This window comes from Phalangium opilio, unplaced genomic scaffold (assembly GCF_054372755.1).
Source record: "Phalangium opilio isolate 3A_F unplaced genomic scaffold, DU_Popi_V2 ptg000082l_1, whole genome shotgun sequence".
NCBI lineage: Eukaryota > Metazoa > Arthropoda > Arachnida > Opiliones > Phalangiidae > Phalangium > Phalangium opilio.
Genome location: NW_028324189.1, coordinates 11,376,200 through 11,398,751, shown reverse-complemented (window position 1 = coordinate 11,398,751; position 22,552 = coordinate 11,376,200). Strand labels below are relative to the sequence as shown.

The window sequence follows — 22,552 nt, the reverse complement described above, 5'->3', positions numbered from 1 at the left end:
CGCAAATAGACATTTAAGCCTACCAAAATCCGATGTTTTTTTTTCTTTATTAATTAATTAGAACTTGATAATCAAGATGGCTGAAACTTCACCACTCATATTATTCAACCAAAGGCAGACAACTGCATGCCGCTTCCCTTACCATAATCAAGCTTAATTAAGTTTCAATTGATATAAAAGGATTAAAACATAAGCGGATTAATTGTGCAAAAAAAGAGACACCCTTCAACGATTCAACTTAATCCTATTAAATCAAAAAAAAAATAAAAATAAAAAAAGGTTGAAGAAAAACGGATAAGTGACGGAAACCTCTCGATGTTCATTTTGAGGAATAAAAACCTTCACCCCGCTTAACCCCTTCAGCCGTAAGGAAGCTAAGACAGACGTCTGGAGAGTTGAACTCCGGATGAGTGGCAAAAAAAAAAAAAATAACCAGGGGATGAGGGAAAAAGGAAAAATAGTGAGAGAATCAGGCTGGTTGTAACTATGGATACCAATCCGGGTACTCGAAAAGTGTGGGGGCCAGCCTGTTGCCATAGGAATGCCCAATTTCTCCGGAGAAACGACCAGAGAAACGGGCAGCGATGTTTAGACCGGCTTCGCGGCGTGGTGTAACGTCTGAGATTGTCTCGTCCTCCGTAAGAGTTCGCGAGTAGCGCCGCGCGGATTTTTCCCGCCAAAAATCTACTATCCTTCATCCATCCATAGTCTGACTTTAAACTCGTCGGGGCAACACCACCGGTCTCCCCCAAAATTGAGCGCCAAAAAAAAACCTCACGTCAGCCACTTTGTTCAAAAATACGCTAGGAATACGCTGTAAAAGTTAAAGCAACTTGTCATAAAAAATATAACATCTTGAAGGAAACAATTGAATGAAGGAAACGATAGATCTAGCTGGGATGAATTTCTAAAGTAAGTAATTACGCAATTTTTATCTCCTTCTTAAGAAGCCGCAGTCACAATTTATTTTCTGGCGTTAAGAAATAGCCAATAGAAAGAAGCCGTGGTAAAAACCCAATTTTCTCTTATAAAAAGGGGTAGAAAAATAAAAGAATTTCCAGTCTCTATTGTTGATCGTGCATTTAACACAATCTCTCCAGTGTTGAAAGAGATGAAAAGAAAGGGATAAAGTGTCCAAACAACTTTTTGTACGTCAAGAGCAGAGCACGAGAAAAGAGAACAGTTTTCTTTAACAGAAAATTGGTAAACGAGCCGTTATAAAGAGATGAGAGAGATCACGTACTTCTAGTGTTTGTCTTGGGTGGTAGGTTTAGTTTGAAGAAGAATGCCTAGAATACCAAAATAATCTTAAAGAATATTACTCTACTGTTCAAATATTAGACTTTAGCTAAAAATCATTAGATTCTTTTGAACTATTTTTAAAAAAAGCTATAATTATATTTACACTGACTGTGATGAATTTCAACGGGATTGGAAAAGAGTTCACCGCGGAGCGTTATTGTATTCGAGGAAAGTTCGCTTTTAGGGGCAAACTATATTATGGGTTTCCCATAAATGAATGAATGAATGGTTTATTGACCCTTTTGATTACAAATCCCTTTTGGAACAGGGAGGAACCCTCTAACGTGGGTTCACAGGTCCGAAAATAAAAAAAACTAAAACAAAGCATTAAATGTCGTACAATAAAAAAAACACTAAATTAATATTTACACGTTACAAAGTCAACAAGAAAACTATTTACAATTATGTACAATGACAGCTGATCGACATATGATTCAATCCTTTAATCATCAATCAATCCTCCATAGACGCCTGTAAAAATGTTTTCCCCGCTGAACACCAGACAGAGTTTCAGTTCGAGAAAAACGAAAATAATTATTCATTTGAAAAAGTTGTTATTTTTTATTATTATTAAAAGAATTCTTAAGTGTTTTTTTTTCTTTCAAATTTCTTATGATTTGTGGCGGCGGCTTCAAAAGTAATAATAATAGATAAGAATTGAATCAATATTTTTTGGCGAAAATAAAACCAAAATAAAGCACATTTCTCTTGAGATGAATTGAAATAAAGGGGAAGTTTCACTTCATATTTCGCCGATAAATATCGACTATTTTTAACCGTGGTTTAGGGCATATTTTGTTCCCAATATCACGCTATATAACTTAAATCTAAATTAAATATCGCAAAATATAAATAAATGTTACTAGGTAATTGAGTTTAAGAAAATTTACCAAAAAACGCGTACGTAAACGTCTAAAGTATCTCTAATAGTAAGTTAAATATTTCAAATTCAAGAGAATAACCACCAACCCAGCGCTTTTAAATTAGCAATATAAATTAAACTTAACTCGTATAAGGTACAAGTTCAAGCGCAAGGTATATTCAATGAAACTAAAGTGGCAACCCTGTTTAATTTTTACGTTTAGTTTCTTGTACTCTATACCATAAAAAAACGTAAAACATTCTGATTTGGGATAAGATTTATATCTATTCATTTTCACGTCATATTTCTCCTTTAATTATGGTCCGTTTATGACTATTTAAGGCCATTTTGTCGCTAATACTATAACTTATTACTCAATTTTACAAATAATTGTTAGTTAATTTCTAACAACGAAAAAAAAAGAAATGTTCTCACCCGGGGATAAGACTTGACCTTTGATCCTTTCCTTTGAACGTAGATAAAAAAATATTTTGGCGGGAAAAAAACTTGCCCATTAAATCGGTTTGGCTTTAACCCCCCCCCTTCCCCCGCCATCATTTTTTATCACCTCAAGAAAAGAATAATGGAAAATATTGACCAATATCCGATCAATCTTCTTCCGAGTCAGAAAAAAAATAAGGACAACGGAGTAGGGGGGGGGACGCTTCAACTATAGTTGCGCTCACTATTTACGCGCTTCTTTTTTATTTCCCGCCAAACACAAACCACTTTGACTGACTTTTATCAAGAATACTCGCTAGCCAAGCGAACAGAGTAAACAAAGGAAGGAAGAACGGACATAAGCCGCCTAATTTTTTGCTCCCAAACTTACCCAAAAGATTAAACAAAAAAGGTTTGGTAAAAAGAAAAAACCTCGGCTAGGGCCTAGCTATCAAAATATTTACGGAAATAGATTAGAGTTCTCAATTTCTGTTAGTTTTAAAGGCATGTTTCGCTTAGATATTTTTTATTCATTTTTTCTATTTCAATTACAACACGGAGACCGACCTAGAGCTCGTTGATTACCATTAATAATTACTTTTGAAAGCGTATGATTAGAACTGTAAAAGTATTTTAAGTGTTAATGATGAAACTTTTCAGTTAGGCCGGCTTAAACAAACTAAAACTCATTAAAATTTCAAATTAGGGTTAAACACTTGCACCGAAATATAATTTTAAATTATACCAAGAAGTGACATCTAGTTTATTAGGGAGAAGGTATAAGATGACTATGTATTCGCGCACCATAGTCCCAGTCCCCTTTTCAAAATACAAGGGGGGACGTAAAAGGAGGCCGGGCTATTTCACCTCTCCTCAGTCGGAAAATACGTAATTTTCGTCATTCGCGTCGCCCTGACGTGAGTTTTCAAGAACCAATGATATGCTGGTTGTAATTTAGAGGCGGGGATTAACTCCGGCCCTACTATACGTTTGGACTGGAGATAAAGCTGGAAATGTGGGGCGAATTTATACCTTCTCCCTAATAAACTAGATATCACTTCTTGATTATACGTATACTAGCAGGGGGGTTAATTACGGTTTAAATTTTAAGATTATAAAGTAAATATACTTAGCAAACTCAAAATATAAATTAAATACCTAAACTTTATATTAGGCTTAGTAAAGTTTACGCCAAGATTAAGTTCCAGCGAATCAGATGTAAGCTCGAGATCCGAAAAGGCGCGCAAACGTATGGTTAATCCCTTTGAGAGATGCATGATGGAAATATTTTGAAAATGGAAAACATATTCATAAAATGAGAGATATATTTTAGTAAGGGATGAAATGATGAAGGGTAAATGTGTAAAATTAAGGATTTAATGGTAGATGGCATGGAAAATTTTGCAACTCAAGATAGATCAATGTTTTTACTATGAAAACTAAATAAATAAAAACCCTATTTAGTATAAAAACATGCGCATAAATTTCAAAAAATACTACCGTAGTTTTACGACAGTTGGTATAACTATTTCTTTTCTCCCAAGGCTAAAATCGTATGAATTTAGGCCACTTTCCCCCCCCCCATTGGTTTATTATGGACATAAGAAGATTTAGCTTCATAAAAGACCCAAGTTACTCCCAAGCTAGTTAGGGAAAGCGCCCAGAAACGAGATGGTACGTGGGTTATTTAAAATTCAAGAACATTACTCGAGAAAATTCGAGGTTTCTTTTTAGTATGGTTTTTTTCACCTAAAATTTTCAGTAAAATTGTACAGTTTTGACGGTAATTGCTTGGTGAGAATTAAACTCAAGTTTTATTTACTTGTTTAAAAAAAACCGTGGAGCAAACATTAAAATAATGAGTTTTTGTATAAAACTTTCAAGATTATTCACGTGTACCAGGCTTTTTGACTATACAGGGTGTTCCTGAATTTATCATGTCAGAAATTAAGGGCAGTGTTCTTTGGACTAAGGGTCACTGTTTTCAAGTTAAGATTGTCCAGAGTATTTTACGGATGACCCCTTAATTTAATTAAGAAACCGAAATAAATGCTAATTAAACTTAATTAAGGGGTCAATCCTTAAAACTCCTCAACCGTAACTTGAAACCGGTGTCCCTTTGGACAAAATGGAGATAGACGTTTCATTTTTGACTCAAAACCGTTCGAACAAATAGCATCACCCATAATTTCTGATAGACGTTTCAGACACACTCTGTATAATAAAGGATGAAGTTAAGACTTGGAAGAAAAGTTTCTAACGTTACAGTATAACCAAGAAGTGATATCTAGTTTTACTAACAGACATATTGGCAGATTAAGCCGCTCTATTCCACCCTACCTTCTCCCTAATAAACTAGATATCACTTCTTGGTATAACATAATCTGGCAAAAGAAATGGCCTAAAAAAGGTCTAAAATATGACCTCTGTTTTCTCTCCCAGAAAAATAATAGATTGTCTAGGCGCGTTTCCACGAACGTATCGTTTCTATTTGGATCATCCTTGTCTATTTTATCTGCTTTTTTCTCCGATCCTACGCTTGAACGAAACTAAGAAAGTCAGATGAGATGGCGAGTCCGATCGTATTCGCTCGAAATCTCTTTCCAGTATAGAGGTCTCGAATGAAATGGCACCTCTTTCCTTTTTGTTTTTATCGAGATATGGCTGCAATAGTAGATTCTAACGTTACGTTACCCATCCCTGAGATACCCTTTACTCGAATAAAAAAAACCGTTATCACAATTTTTACAGCGAAAATTACGTATCTTCCACGTAAAACCATAACAAAACTTAAGCCTTTTTGGGTCTAAATTATGACAAAATCTACAACCAAAAAAATATAAAAAGTTCAGAAAGTAAGGGTTCAATGGTCTGGTATGTTATACTTCTAAAAGAGAGAAAAAAAAATATCATATCGGACCATTGCATCCATAGCTTACCAACTTCAAATTTGTTATTTTTTTCCTGGTTTTTATTGGCTGATATCGATCACGTGTGTAATGTTTCGAAAGCAATTTCAACCCATTCGCTAAGGCGTTAAGTTAAGCCTAAACTTTAAAGTAAACAGCTCGTGCAGTTGGAAAAGTTTTTTTTTTTTTAAATATGTATATTGGAGAATTTCTTTTTCATATTTATGTTTATAAGTAAACTTCTACGTTATATATTGGAAAAACAGAGCGTAGAAAAGTTATCTTAAAACGGTAAAAATACTGGGGGGGGGGGGTCTAATCAGATAATAGCTCAGGGTTCATATAACTTTTGGAGAACAAATTTCCCTGAGATTTCCAGGTTTTTCCCCATATACTTCCCTGAATTTTCCAGGTTTTTCCCGTATATGGAGTATCCTACAGAGCAAATATGACTATTACATAATCAAAGGACATCCCCGTATCTCTAATATAACAAGAGTTATGAGCCTCCAAAGTAATCCTATGAGCATTTTGCTTAATTACTCGGCCCCTGTTTGACGCAAATTTCCCTGAATTTTCCCTGAGGTTTCGGTCAACTATTTATTTCCCTGATTTTTCCAGGTTTTCCCGGTTTTCCAGGTTTGTATGAACCCTGTCTAAACTAGGCCTAGGGTTTTAATAAAATGCATTTTTTAGACAATTTCTGATTGCTTAAATTGTCCTTGAAAAAATTTCCAATTATGTCTAAAGGATTATGGATTCACCCCATAAATGCATAAGAAAATTCAGAAAAATATTTCTAGCCTAAAACAGCTCGAGGCTAAGCCTAGTTCAAAGTTTGTTTTTCCAAATGGATTTTGGTATGGGAAGGATAATCCCCGGACAAACTTTTCTCTCTTTCTCTACTTCCTAATGGAAGGGGAATCTTTTTTATCTTAGTGGGGTTTTATATTAGGCAAGAGATAATTGACTAAAACCTTTGGAAAAATCATAATCCAATTGCTCTGAAAAGGCCTTTCCAAGCAAAAATATGGAAAAAAGGGCAGAGAGAAAGAGCTCGCGAGCAATTGACAATTCCGCAAGTGGCCCGAGTACAACCAGGAATATCCGGAAACCGCCTAGAATATTTAATTAGTACGGGGCACGAAAACGCCAAGCCAAGAAGAGGATAATATTTCTTACCCCCCTTCCCCTTCCACATTATTCCGCCGGCTTAGCTCGTTCAGTGCGTGCTAAACAATGCGAAAAAGGCTTAGCTCAAAAGATAGAATCATTTCAGAGAGAGAATAGCGTATTTGTTGATATATTTATAAAAGGCCTGAAAATTTTCCAATTAAGATTAAAATGGACACAATCGAATATATCTAGAACAGTCACTGGAATTTCTCGTATTAGTTAGTTACGCTGTCAAAAATCAAGCTTGACATCAATTTCAGTTGCTAATCAAGCAAGCATCTTGGGAGGATTAATTCGGAACTTAGGAGGTAAGATTAGATGGTTATATTGTTAGATTATTCCCCAATTCGGCTAAGATAGGAGATAAAATTGGATGAGATAGGGTTAGTATGAATTAGGGTTATCTAAGAGATAATATTGGAAGTCTGAATTTGGCTTACAAGTAACTAATTTGGGTAATTTAAAGCGTACTCTCTCTCTATTACGCATCCATAGTGTTTCTGAAAGGTTTGTCAGAGATTAAGGGGGATTTTGAGCCGATAATGTAACATCTATGACATTTTTCTCTAAGAACCACCGTTACGTTTGGAGTGTTTTAGGGATGACCCCTTAAGCAATCATTGTCTGTTAAGTTTTTAATTAAATTTAAGGGGTCATCCATAAAATACTTGAATCATAACTTGAAAACAAACGGTTACCCTTAGGGCAAAAAGTCATAGGCGTTACAGTTTCGCGCTCAAAATCGTTCACCCAAAGAATTTCTGATGGACCTGTCATAAACACCCTGTATCAGGGTTCATACAACTTTTGGTAAACAAATTTCCCTGAGTTTTCCAGGTTTTTCCCCATTTACTTCCCCGAGTTTTCCAGGTTTTTCCCCATTTACTTCCCTGAGTTTTCCAGGTTTTACCCCCCTATATGAAGTATCCTATGGAGCAAATGTTAACGAAGGAGGAGGGGGGCAAATAGGACTATTACATAATCAAAGGGCATCCCCGTATCTCTAATATAACCAGAGTTACGAGCCTCCAAAGTATAGTGTAATGTTAAACCTGTGGAAGGTATGTTTATGAACATTTTGCTTAATTACTCGGCCCCGGTTTGACGCAAATTTCCCTAATTTCCGTGAATTTTATTAAAAATTCGAAATTTCCCTGAGTTTTCCCTGAGGTCTTTGACAACTATTTATTTCCCTGATTTTTCCAGGTTTTCCCGGTTTTCCAGGTTTGTATGAACCCTGTAAGAACCACCGTTATGTTGAGTTATGAGTGTTTTACGGATGACCCCTTAATTGAATAAGCAATCAAGTTTCGTAATTAAATTTAAGGGGTCATCCTTAAAGTACTTGAATCCTAACTTGAAAACAAACGGTTACCCTTAAGGCAAAAAGTCATAGTCGTTACAGTTTCGCGCTCAAAATCGTTCACCCAAAGAATTTCTGATGGACCTGTCATAAACACCATGTATACCAGAACGCGGGAACCAGAGACGCTGGGCGTAGCATACAGCCACGATCTCATATTTTGTTCCTTGGCTATTCCCTACATCATTGCCATATTGGCAAGCCAGTGGTCATGGCAACTTAAGATGGCTTTAGGTTCTCCTGTTCGTATTTCCACGAAGTAGGCTTAATTAACTCCGATGGTTAGAGTTCGCTACAGAAAACGAACGAAGAAAAACAAAATAAAATAATTTTCCTAGATAAATCCCTTTTGCGCTGATGTTTCAAGAGAATTCTAAGATGCTACAACAAGCTTGTATGTATGTATGCAATACTAGGGATTGGGTTGGGCTGGGTTGGGTTAGAGGAGCAAATGGAACGAAGGAGTTGAATCCACGTAAAGATGCCAAGCCAAGCGGGAACAGTTGTTAGGCGGATTGAGTGGGAAGATACAGATAGAGAGAGGAGAAGACGGTGTCTCGATAGCCTTAATGAGTAGTTGAAGCCACCAGGTTGTTGCGTGTTAAGAACATTTTAAGAGAGAGTGGGCCACCAAAAATAAGAAGGCGGAAAGGGGATCTCATAAGTTTATAAGATATGTTCACCATAAGTTTGTCACTGGTTACAAACTGGAGCTTGTCATGAAATGAGTGAGATAGGTCATAGATTCTCGAAAAGCGAGCGACGCCTGGTGAGGCGCTGTCATAGGCTTAGTAATGCAGACTAAACCTGTGCTGCAAAATTAACCACCGAGTGTAGGACTTCAATTCTGGCTTCCGTCGTTCTCGAACTATCTCGAGCTGTAAGCCTCTATAGCATCACCATGAAGTGATATCTAGTTTATTAGGGAGAAGGTATAAATTTGCCACATTTCCAGCTTTATCTCCAGTCCAAACGTAGCCTGTCCGGAGTTAATCCCCGCCTCTAAATTACAACCAGCCAGAATCTCATTGGTTCTTGAAAACTCACGTCAGCGCGACGCGAATGACGAAAATTACGTATTTTCCGACTGAGGAGAGGCGAAATAGCCCGGCCTCCTTTTACGTCCCCCCTTGTTTTTTGAAAGGGGGACTGGGACTATGGCGCGCGAACACTTAGTCATCTTATAATAAACTAGATATAACTTCTTGGCAATGCGAAGTATAGGTAGTGTTATACTTATCATGTAACATATCTCGTAAACTTATGGTACATACATACATGTAGCACTTTCAATACTCCAGCTATACTTCTGTCCTTTTTTACTGGTTTCTCTAGCTTCTAACGTAACAATTTCGATGTAGAGCGTTGAAGCGATCTTAAGTACAGTTTCACAGTCTCTTAAGATGGAGGTTTTGCGGAGCCCGCCTATTGCTAAAGCGTATATACGTGCCAGCCCGCGGATTATTTAGGTTAAGTGTTCCAAGGATTTTCAAACAATATCATTCAATTAGAAGCGTCCCAACTGTGTAAATACATTCCGAATGAGACTTAAACTGTATACCATTTTAACTAAACTACATATAAGCTAAATAGATGCTGTATATAAGATTGAAATATATGAGATATCACAATCGAGATGTAAATTACTGCACTGTATACGATTAGTGATATAGTAAGTGATTTATTGAAACGAGTGATGACGCTTTTAGTGTGAATTTTAATTAAAAATCATTGGAATATGAATTATTTAAATCTCACGAGAAATAAAATTAATGATTAATAGTTTTAATTGATTACTATGATACGAGTTTCATGACTCGTGAGACTTGGAGGTGCAATTACTCTGTGTAATATATAGTTATTCATGATAATAACGGTTTAATGCTAGATAAATTACTCCATGCAGCGTTTTATATCGTGATTTTTATACTGATATATTAGCGTAATGGAGCGACCTCCTGCTACGGAATTCTTGGTATGCGGAGAAAAATGTAGTACCATTTAACCCTTGGTCGTTCCAGCAGTCAATTTTCTTTTACAAAATCTAAACACAATTTATTTCTTAGAGAGACGGCAAGCTGGAGTTTCCCCTTAAAGAAATGAAATTGAAAAAGCTCCCCTTTTCAAGCGACGTAGTCCTGTATAAATGATGACTGCCGGAATTACTCTTTTTCTTTTGTATAAGAAAACTAACTTCTAAGAAAAGGGATTAGGCTTAACGCTGTTTCCAAGGAACAAATAATACACCTTTTTTCTTCTTCAGAATGCCAGTAAACTTAATAATATGTTAATGTTGAAAACGGAAAAATCTACTTTACTTCTTTTTAACGGACAAAATACGAATCATTTTCTAACTTGACACCCTCTAAAGCCCTAAACAATGATCCCATCCGAATTTATGAATAATTTTCATTCCTTTTAGGGGTTCTTTTCAAAAACGAAGCTACCCCCTGTTGTTCGAGTAAAATGGATGCGATATACAATATCAAACCCCATTACGGGCTTTTAAAGATTCGTTCTTTCAAATCTTAGCTCAAAGATAAAGTGAATCGAGGAAGATAAGACAGTTAGGCTTAACAAAAGACGTGTCTGTAGAACTATACTACATTTGGAAACATTTGTAAGAGATAAAAGTGAAGTTACAATCCGAGAGAGATGCATTAAAAAGATATAAGGTGGGATCAGATAAGCACTTATTTGTCAAAACGTCGAACTAGGCTTGGCAGTTTGCGTTAAACTCGAATTAGGCTTAGGAGTTAACAGTTAAACTCTAGTTAGGCTTAGGAGTTGGTATGGAAATCGAATTAGGCCAACGTTTCGGTTAGGTTTAACAGTTTGTGTTGAATTCGAGTATACTTAACTAGAAAGTTAGGCTTATCAGTTGGAGTTTAACTGGAGTTAGTCCTAGAAGATGGAGTTTAACTGGAGTTAGTCCTAGAAGATGGAGTTTAATAGAGTTAGGCTTAGTAGATGGAGTTTAACTGGAGTTAGGCTTAGTAGATGGAGTTTAACTGGAGTTAGGCTTAGTAGATGGAGTTTAACTGGAGTTAGGCTTAGTAGATGGAGTTTAACTGGAGTTAGGCTTAGTAGATGGAGTTTAACTGGAGTTAGGCTTAACAGCTGGAGTTTAACTGGAGTTGGCTTAACAGTTGGTGTTTAACTGGAGTTAGGCTTAGCAGTTAGTGTTTAACTGCAGTTAGGCTTAGCAGTTGGCTTCCAACTCGAGACTATAGTTTGTGCTGGATATTCACTTTAGCCTTATTCAAAGCTATTTAGATTAGGGTTCATATATCATTCAATGTACGGTTTCCCTCAACCTTTACCGCGATAAAACAGTAAAAAAAATGTTTGCTCTAAAGATTAATTCCATCCATTTATCCGCATCGCTTTTCCGGGAAACAGAAGACTCCAATGGCAACAAAAATAAAACTAAAAAAGGGTAAAAAAAGCAAGCACCGGCAAAACCCGGATAACATTACCTAAAAACTAGGCTATTACAAACAGAAAACAATTTTAGGCCTAACATTTTTCAAAAGCGTGGAAGAGAGAGTGCGAAGGGCATTTCTATACTGTAAATCGAAGGCAACCTTAAAACAATTTGAAGCTCAGTAGATGTAACCAACAAAACCGTTTTCCGGAGAACACGGGCGAGTGAGCAAGCCAGGAAAATAAGGATCAAAACAATAAACCCTTGGTGTATTTTCAGCCAAAAGACTTCTATAACGGCGAACCAAGAAGCGATATCTAGTTTATTAGGGAGAAGGTTTAAATTTGCCGCATTTCCAGCTTAATCTCCAGTCCAAACGTAGGTCCGGAGTTAATCCCCGCCTCTAAATTACAACCAGCATCTCATTGGTTCTTGAAAACTCACGTCAGCGCGACGCGAATGACGAAAATTACGTATTTTCCTACAGAGGAGAGGCGAAATAGCTCGGCCTCCTTTTACGTCCCCCCTTGTATTTTGAAAGGGGACTGGGACTATGGCGCGCGAATACTTAGCCATCTTATACCTTCTCCCTAATAACCTAGATATCACTTCTTGGGCGAACTTAATCCCTTTTTTGGGGAACTGTAGAGAACCAGAGCCTGCCGCCGACGTAGCAGCCGCGGCTTTAGCTTTTAACCGATAAAGATTCACCCAACAGTAGAAAATATTCCCTTCTTCCTCTTCTTTCTGGCCAAAACAACCTCCTCACCTTTGGAGTTATAAAAAGACAAGGTACATTAACTTTGACCAAACCCTAGAGTTTTGTGCGCCAAAATTTCTCGTAAACCTTTTAAACTTAGATTATATTTTTGAAGCGAAAGTTTTGATGCAATCAGAAAGAAATGGCCATATTTTTATCACGGTAGAGTTAAGTATGGAAACACGCAATTTTAACTAAGTTAGGTTATTGCATGTTGCGTATTTAAGTGCAAGAATACATACGACTAATAAGAATCATTGCGAAGCCATTCATTTTCTCAACGTATCTAGGCGGGCTATGAAGGATGAGCTAAACTAATCATTATGTAGCCTCGCGTTGCTACGTCACAGTCGTAAAGGTTCGAGACTTTATTGCTCATGCGTTAGGAATATAAGCAGCCGACCATTCGATTAAATCACAGTTAGAAATACCTCAGAATTATGACGTGAGACGGAGAACATTCAAGCCCCGCCCACAAAACCCGCGTATAAATTAATACGGAAGAGTTAAGGGTACATAGCTGTTACTTATAAGAACAGTTAGTTGCTAATAGAGCTGTAAATGGAATGCACTAATTAATTACTTCAAGTTTAAACGCTGTCAGAGCATTACCAACAGACAGGCAGATGAATTAAGCTGGGGGGTCTTTGTTAATATAATTAGAAATTTTCCAAGTCCCTAGACCTATTTTTACCTTATGTAGAAAGAATCTATTTTAGTCTCCGAAAAGAGAGGGAGGAAATTTTAATCAATACTAGGCTTGGAGTTGAAAACTCGAAATAAATTATCTTTCGGTACGTAGGATTATTTTAAAAAGATTTAAAATAAATTTACATTCGTAAACATTTACTTCGTCGAAAACGTTTTATCGATTCGAAAGATGCACGCGTGTATGTACTAGCTGGATCTACTCGAAAGTTAATTATTTACCAGCATGCATGTGTCCCATCATTTGCATTCTAAGTGGATGTCCGAGTAAACAAGAACCTCGATAAGCGCGTTGACAACTAGGTATAGCCTAATTGTAATATTCAAGGCAATTTATACCTGAATTATTCAAATCGTCGATTAAATTATAATGATGTTGACCATAAAGTCAGTGTTCCCTTGCCTAAGTCACGATTAATGTCACGTTGAAACCATGCCAGTTTTCGTTAGATTGACCCACGGAATTCGCTCGCTCAAAATTACGTTAAAAGTATAGATTTTAACAGCTACAATTGAAGCCAATCACAGAAAAGAAAACGTGAAAGTCCAATTTGATTTCGTATTAATAGTAAAGACCAATATTTTTAAATATTGATTTGAATTATTTTGGACTCAATCTCGTTTAAAGCGAGACTAAACGTATTTGGTATTCTAGAATTTTGAAAACCATTATACGATTTGTCGGTGCTGATTTTGACCAAATTGTTTGGTTCGACCAAATAGAGTAATGGCAGTACTACGTATGCAAACGTCATACCCTTCTATCTCTTAGCTCATTGTCATCCCCCTACTGGGAGCGCACAGTATCCCCTCTTACAAGAACGCGCCCAGATGGAGGGATACACAGTCTACGCCCCTCTCTACCGCCACTAGTCTATAGTTACCCTACTCAGCTTTAATTGCATTGCAGCGTTACCAGGCCACGTCAGTCAAGTACTGACTCAAACTGAACCGTTTGCCTAGGTTTCTCTTTGACACAACGACACCGCCTTTAGCAATAATTAATTTACAAAAGATTTCACTCTCCCTTTCGTGTTTAACGTATATCAAATGATTTGAAACATTGACCCAACAAAATAATAGGATATAGTCAAATAACGTTAAGGTAAATATAATAAAGCTCATTTCTAAGTGGTTTTCCGCTTAATTGAATTTTATAGAGGAATAAATCTCTTCCATCCGCTCTCTCTTTCAATGGAGATTTAGTGGATCATTGAACAGACTTCGGAAATAATATTTTAAAGTATTTTCAACTATATCCTTTTATAGCGGTGGGGCGCCGATCGGTTGCATGCACTACCGGTTCGAAGTAAGGAAGGAAAGGTTTTGGCCTAGATTGGTTGGGCCCAAGAACACTCTACACCCTCATTATCCAGGGAGGTTTCCAGTTGCTGGAAATCCCCTAGACGACGGCCGTTTATATACCCTAGAAGGCCTTTTCCTAATCGCTTCCTCCTCTATGACGTCGTCGAGTTGGAGGTCATACTCTATAGGGGATAGGTCCTATCTATCTACACATCATAATCACCCACGCTTTATAAATCTAGAAAATCTCCACGTTAACGATTAGGTCTATTCAGGAATACATACAGATAAAAGGAATCATTGTGTCCCCATATATCAACCGTAATAATAGACCATTTCGATGTAGTTGAAAGGGAAAGACACGGGGGTAAAACTTTAAGTTTCCATCTTGCTTTTTGGCGCCTGCGCTGTAGTATTTTTGTATCATGAGAGTGACAAGAGATGGATGGCAATGTATGTTCCGATACTGAGGGTTGCCTATCCCTTTTTTACATCGAAAAGGTCTATTTGTACGCGGGTTTTGTGGGCAGCGCTTGAGAACTTAGTATCCTCTTGTCTCATAAATCTCAATATGTCTTTCTAACTGTGATTTCAATGGTTGATGGCAGAAACGCGCAGCGAGATCGCGATTTAAAATTCGTCACATATAGGCTAGCTCTTCTCACAAAACCCACCTAGATACGTTGAGAAAATGGATGGATACACAATAATTCCTTTCCAAAAATTCCAATTAGCTGTATGCATTCCTGGTTTAACCATTAGTAGAACCAAGAAGCGATATCTAGTTTACTATGGAGAAGGTATTAGATGCCTAAGAATTCGCGCGCCATAGTCCCAGTCCCCCTTTCAAAATACAAGGGGGACGTAAAAGGAGGCCGGGCTATTTCGCCTCTCCTCACTCGGAAAATACGTAATTTTCGTCATTCGCGTCGCCGAGCTGACGCGAGTTTTCAAGAACCAATGAGATGCTGGTTGTAATTTAGAGGCGGGAATTAACTCCGGACCTACCTTTGGACTGGATATAAAGCTAGAAATGTGGCGAATTTATACCTTCTCCCTAGTAAACTAGATATCGCTTCTTGGTAGAACCAAATATTTGTTCTAGAAAAGTAGAGCAGAATTTTCGACTTAAAATTGATTGCCCTGCATAGAAACCAGTGTACTTTAGTCCAGCCATCCTTTTTGGAGCAACTTGTGTTATTACTTTTCATGGAAATGGCCGAACAGTTACTTATTCTTTTGCCTCTAGGCCAGAGTATAAATTTTCTTTCTACATATAACATGCCCTGAGAAAACTTTTCAAAAACTTTAAAAGATAATATTTATCGAACTTCAAAATTCAATTTCAGACTACTTCGTCTGTTCCTGCAAGCTATAAATTACTAAATCTATGAAGTCTAACCAAACGCGTATATTAATATAGAAAATTTAAACCCAATTTGCGTTGCCCAAAGTCCTAAAGGTTAAGAAGGTCAGAATCAGAATCAGAAGTAGGATAAGGGACTAGAAGTATCGAGGTAACCAAATTCTTCACTTGGCGAAAGTGAATATTCTTGATAACACACCAACGGTTGGCCCTCTGGTGGCGGTTTCTGAATTTTCCCTCCAAAACGTGAGAGGCTCGTGGCGGTAGACGGCCGAACTAGATTCAAGCACCCGCGTCCGTGTTCCGCGGCTTTAGGTTGAGGGGAAGGGGGTAGGAAATGTTTTTGGGCACTCGGCCAATTTTTTTCCCTCTAGTGTAGGCGCGTGGGAAGCGGCATAAAATCCTCAAATTTGTTCTCTGGTGCCAGGATCTACTACCAATGCTAGAGCTCTTTACTTCTAGTCTCATCTTACTTCTGGTACTATACCGTTATTGGTTCAATAGTTATCCAATTTGCGAGATTTCTCTATGTAAAAATTCTCTTTTGATTTAATATTAAAATTGACAGCTATCGGAATTGTCCACCCCCGCCTACGTTGGGAACGCGCGGCACATCTGTGAAGAGATCATCATAAGATGTGTAAAATATTCAGGTTCAATTTGCGAATTGATTTGATTTGAAATATTTCTAGATTTATAAAATCAAACGAAGACAAGAGGGGTGGGATTACGTCTATTCCTTAATTAGTTTAATTAATTTAATTTAAATTAAAAGATCATCAATTGAATTAAATGTTGAATATTTAAAGCTATAACAAGAATGACTCGGGATTTATTTGTTTACACTATTAGTAGGAAGCTTAAGTTGTAAACAAATATTTGAATATTTGTGTAGATTATAATATATACAGTATAAAGTTTAAGGGTTATAATGATACTTAGAACGATTACTAATTAGGAATTTCTAATTAAGTTTCTTACGGTTGGTTTCCTTCATTTTAATGAGATAATAAAATATAATATAATTTAAATAAAGCTCTTTATAGGCGTAAAAATAATTTTCTCGACACAAACGTTTCTAGATAGTTAAAAAAAGAAAAGTTAATTATCTACCAAAACAAAAGGGATTTGATTACCCCGAAAAAGACTTCTTGAAAGTTTGTCAGATCCTTATCTCTTTTAATAAGTCATTTAGGGACAAATTCCCATTGGTGGAAAACACCGAGGCAATATAAAAGACTATAGAGTCGTCTTAAATGGTTACAATCCATTAAAACTGGTCGCGAAATTCATCTTAACCTTACAGTGTTAAGAAAAAAAGAGGCTTAAAGGCCGACTTCCAGCGAAAAGGGTTCTAGCGAACTGAAAACCGAGCAACGAGACTAATAATGAAGCGACCGTGCCGATTTTCGAAGCCCCGCTGATGGGTCAAAAGTTGGAAGGGTTCTCGCTAACTGAAAGCCGTGCAATGTGGTTCTAGCGAACTGAAGATGAACAACAGAAATCCTTTTAAATTTTTTTCCTCTCGATTTTTTGCTTTCCCCTGAAGGAAATTCTCTATTGTGTATCTTCAGTTCGCTAGAACCACATTGCTCGGTTTTCAGTTAGCTAGAACCCTTCCATCTTTTACCCCAGCGGGGATTCGAAAATCGGCACGGTCGCTTCATTGTTAGTCTCGATGCTCGGTTTTCAGTTCGCTAGAAATCTTTTCGATGGAAGTCGGCCTTTAAGAGAAGGTATTTCCTCAATAGTTTACTATACGTGAACAGAACACTTATTCCTACGGGGAATCTTGTCAGTTAGGCCTAACTAAGAGTAGAATCACTTCGAGTGTGGTGCATTATAGAGAGGAAAAGGCGCCATCACTTTCCCGCGGTTTCCATCCAATCCCAGGAGAGAAAGCGGGTCCGTTATATTTTTAATTAACCTTTAGTATTAATCGCCTTCTACGACCGGATATTAAATATCGTGGACACAACGATATTATCGATTAAAAAGGCGCGCGCGACGATGACATCATTAGCGCGCGCCAAAAAATAATAATCGTTTCCGATTACTCGGCAATAAAAATGAATATGGAAATGAAACATCATCCCGTCACTCAAGATGCTACAAGATATTAATGAGTGTGTGTATGCAACTAGCCTAGGTTCATTTGGCGGGAAAAATATTTATGTCAAAGTTATTTTTATCCATTGATTTTGGCGGGAAAGTTTCTCGAGACGTAACTGTAGTTTTATACAGTCTAAAAATCAAGGAACTCGTACTAAAGGGACTACACTATCAAGAAGTGATGTCTAGTTTAAGGCAGAAGGTGTAAGATGCCTAAGTATAACACTACACGTATCAAGAAGTGATGTCTAGTTTAAGGCAGAAGGTGTAAGATGCCTAAGTATAACACTACCTATACTTCGCATTGCCAAGAAGTGATATCTAGTTTATTATAAGATGACTAAGTATTCGCGCGCCATAGTCCCAGTCCCCATTTCAAAATACAAGGGGGGCGAAAAAGGAGGCCGGGCTATTTCGCCTCCCCTCAGTCGGAAAATATGACTTTAATTTTCGTCATTCGCGTCGCGCTGACGCGAGTATTCAAGAACCAATGATATGCTGGTTGTAATTTAGAGGCGGGCATTAACTCGGGACCTACGTTTGGACTGGATATAAAGCTGGAAATGTGGCGAGTTTATACCTTCTCCCTCCCTAATAAACTAGATATCACTTCTTGCACGTATATAGTGATTAACTAGCCTCTCGCTAAAAATAGGCCTAAATCCGGATACAATATATTATTCTAAATTACTACGTTCAGCCTGATTCTACGAGCATCCAATAGTTTTTTAGTGCGCTTATAAATTTGGAGGGAAAAGAAAAATGATGTTCTAAAATCCTCTAAAGTCTTAAAAGGGGTCAAGGGATGATGAAAAACGTTTTTAGAAAAAAAAAGAAGCAAAACGTGACAGTAGACGAGATTGAACGAAAAAACGTGCTGGTTGCGGGTTAGGCCTAAAAGAAATTTTTCAATTCTACTGGAGCTTACTTTCGGGTGGTGGGGTGAAAGGTCATAGCTATAGCCGATAAAAGCGCTATAGGTCGATTCGGTTGGCGCAACTTAGAAAAATTCGGGCTATTTTTCCATAAGGAGGTTTTTAGAGTGACACGCTCGGCGGAGGCAGAGGCAATACAGAATTGATTTGTTAAAATGCCAGAATTACTTACAATCCATCATATCAAAGGCTATAAGTGAGACAAGGGGGAAAACTTGGGACCTTTTATTAACGAAATCGATTAAAAAAGTTTTACCGCCGTACTAGGGGGTTACGCCCTGACTATTCTTCTTAAATGGCTTGGAAAGGTTGACAAGACGTGTCAAAATAAGCGTTAATTCATTATATTAAGAAACGGGGGGATACGAAATGTTCGCTAGCTTCGAAAAGGTTAAGCCTTTGCCTTACAAGTTATTAGAAGTGAGTTGGTTGATCCAATTTTGAACTTTACCTTTTTCTAGATGGAAATGTCCAGTTAAAATTAGGAAGCGGTGGAATGCTTCGAACGGAAGAAGCCGAGTCGAACGAAAGCATGTCCCTGGCCAACTTCACCTTGGGTTTCCTGCCCACTCCGGTAGCCAGTGGTCAAGTGGTGAAACCGACGGACGACGAGAATGTCAATTGGAACGGTATTTTCCGTCTGGTGATGTTATCGGGCGTTTCAACGGCCGGAAGTATGGGTGGTGTCTTCGTTATAAGCGCCATTATCGTCATCGAACCCCTCCAAGTCCGAGGTAACATATTCCTGGTCAGCCTGGCCATGGCTAACCTCTTGGTGACTACCCTGGTTCTGCCTTCTTCCTGCGTGGCCATTCTCGCCAGTATCCCGCACGAACCGGCCATTTGCGCCTTCCAATGGCACACCACCGTCGTCTGCTTCCTGGTCTCCGTCCTATCATTCATGTTTATGGCGATAGAGAATTTTTTAGGTTTAGGAGGAATGGTTACCTACGAAGCCTGTTGCGCCAAGTTCAAGGTTATTTTAGCCGTGCTCTTCGCCTGGTCTGTTTCCGTGGCTTACGGCGTCACCCAGTACGTCTTAGGATTGGCTCCTTCATTTTGTAAGAGCGGGGCGGCCAATCAGAAGCTCTGGTTCCCTTATCACGTCACGACCACTACCCTATTGATCGTACTGCCCGCCCTAATCACTGTTTGGTACTTTACGCGATGCCTCTTCAAGTTTAAGAGTTTCAAGGTATACTTTTCCATTTAGTCAATGATTTAAAGACTATAGTCGTTTGCTTGTCTTTGTCGTAGGTGCAAGTTGAGAGTCTGGAAGACCCGACCGCGTACGTCTTAACGGACGAGTTACTTCTTCGTAGCAACATCGCCGTCTTCGCCTTCTTGCTGCTGACGTGGACTCCCGGTACGGTGGTAGCGGCCATCAGCGTGGCTCACCCTGTCTCGCGGGAGTTGATGGACGCGTCATGGTGGATCGCGGTGGGCAATTCCTGCGGTTACAGCTACTTGTACGCCGCGACTAACCGCGATTTCCGCGAAGCCTTCAACAAGCTCTTCTACTATTGCTGCTGCAAGAGTCACGTGACCTTTTCCCGTCGGCAGCGCGAAAATAGAAGAGCCGCGGACGGCATCGGATTGAGGGTTCATATCATACCAGGACTCAACATTTACGCCCAACGAAAAGAGACGGCGACCAACGCCGTAGCCGGACCCAAAACCTGTAAGGGTACTTCCGATCTTTGACTCGCGGACTCTTATCTTATCACATCATTACTATTATCTAAAGTATTACTAACTAATTTCGACAATTTTTATGGAAAATAATGACCTTATAACGCACTAAATTCTATCGCCGCGCGCTATTTAATGAATTTTATAATAATACTATAAATATCACTTCTAACAAGTGTCCTTTTCACTGTTAATCGGGGAAAGTACTAAAATTCTCAAAAAATAAATATTTTGGAAGCGAAATGTATATGGGGAAAGAAAGAAAAAAAAAACGCTGAAACTCTTTCTGCAGTTTCTAATTGAATATACCGATTGTAGTTGGCTTGAGAATAATATATCCAGATTAGGTTAAACAATATCAGATTGAGAAGCTAATTAATTCCAATTGTAAAGTCTAATTGAGGTCATTTTGGACTCCATTAGGGAGATAGAAAATATGATACCGTTCAAATTAGCCGCATTCCAAAATTATTTACAATTGTCTGGTCTACTCGATCCCTCTTATAACGAGAAAACCAATACTAGCCCTGGACAAGTTGGCACCTTGTCTTACATTTCTTCTATAGCAGTTTGATTTATCTGTACTCCGTAGCAATATACCTTTAAAAGAAAAGTTGTCACGGTACAACTTGGAATGTCTCCTAAAGAAAAAAACTCTCATAAACTGCATGCTAGCTTAAACGTGATGAAGAATTATGAATTTATTTCTTTACCCCAAACCAACTGAACTTTTAGTTATCAAATGAAACCACAAGTTCATAAGATAATGTTGGCCATAAGTTTGTCACTGGTTACAAACTGGATCTTGTCATGAAGTGACAACGTAGGTCATTCGAGGTAAAGCGAGGTACGCCTGGTGAGGCGCTGTCAAAGGCTTAGTAATACAGACTAAATAGGACCTAGATGGAAGTCCTGCAAAATTAATTAACCGAGTGTAGGACTTCAATTCTCGCTCGAACTCATTACGAAGTGTCATAATTATGGAACATATCTTATAAACTTATGACGAATCTAATATCATACAACAATGGTAAATATTCGGCCCAAAAATGAATAAATTCATGAAGAAAAAAGTCGAGCAATAGAACCAATGTTAGGAAATCTAAACAAACTAACTTCCAAGCCCTAAAAACTGTCCTAAACCCTTCCTGCCTTCTCCTTAATTGCCTCTAAATCAGAAAACAACTCGCATCCTGTCAAGAGACAGACTCCAATTCAAGAAACATAAATAAAAGCGTATCCGTTGTATATTTTTCTCTCTCCCATGGAAGAAACCTTACGGAACCATCCGAGAATAAAATATAGAAAGAGGTACTAGTGGCACTCCTTACTAAAACTCCGACAGAGTTTCATACATAAAAAGTCAAGGACTGACATTACTCTCCGCGATACATAAAAAAAGTAGTTTACCAGCCCATAGGGTATACTATATGAATACATTCTTTATTCCTTTTGGCGTTAGGCTTAGCTCGGATAGAGACTAAATTGTACGCTGAGAGGTTTTTCTGTGGATTAGGTTTTAGTAGCTAAGGGGATCGAAGTTATAAAAACTAATGTATGGACACTATGACGTCAGGATGTTATGGTTACGTTTAGTCCGCCATTTTAAAATATGGCGGTTTATTCAATATAATACCTATTTAGTGTCAGTTGAAACAAAGAGAAAAGAGGTATAATGGGGTGGAAATGGATGGTGATGGGCGATCTGCGACAATGAAAACCTCCCAGAGCCCATTGTATTTGTATGAGAACTAGCTTCTTTTTTAAGACACCAGGAGGCATCCTCGACGTTTCCATACCATATGACGCTACCGAAACGCTGAGCATGCTGGGAGGAATTCGTTGCCGTAGGTGGGAGAACAGCCATCTACCAAGAAGCGATATCTAGTTTACTAGGGAGAAGATATAAACTCGCCACATTTCTAGCTTTATCTCCAGTCCAAACGTAGGTCCGGAGTAAATTCCCGCCTCTAAATTACAACCAGCATCTCATTGGTTTTTGAACACTGACGTCAGCGCGACGCGAATGACGAAAATTACAGTCAATTTTCCCGACTGAGGAGCGGCGAAATAGCCCGGCCTCCTTTTACATCCCCCCTTGTATTTTGAAAGGGGGACTGGGACTATGGCCCGCGAATACTTAGGCATCTTATACCTTCTCCCTAATAAACTAGATATCGCTTCTTGCTTCTAC

The 22,552-nt window shown here is 38.2% G+C and overlaps 1 protein-coding gene across 5 annotated transcripts in view; it reads left to right on the top strand.

Annotated features, from left to right (window-relative positions):
* LOC149651670 (histamine H2 receptor-like) overlaps window positions 1-22,552 on the top strand; it is a 22,729-nt gene extending 177 nt beyond the window's left edge. Inside the window, exons 2-4 of one of the 5 annotated variants that reach the window (XM_089848702.1) lie at window positions 62-912; window positions 19,128-19,861; window positions 19,924-22,552. In XM_089848702.1, the coding sequence (XP_089704828.1) occupies window positions 19,163-19,861; window positions 19,924-20,370 (1,146 nt within the window). In that variant the 5' untranslated portion in view covers window positions 62-912; window positions 19,128-19,162 and the 3' untranslated portion in view covers window positions 20,371-22,552. Of the gene's footprint in view, window positions 1-61; window positions 913-981; window positions 1,738-18,017; window positions 19,057-19,127; window positions 19,862-19,923 lie in introns of those variants that run through there. The other 4 variants (XM_089848703.1, XR_016371307.1, XR_016371306.1 and 1 more) reach the window with 4 other exon arrangements.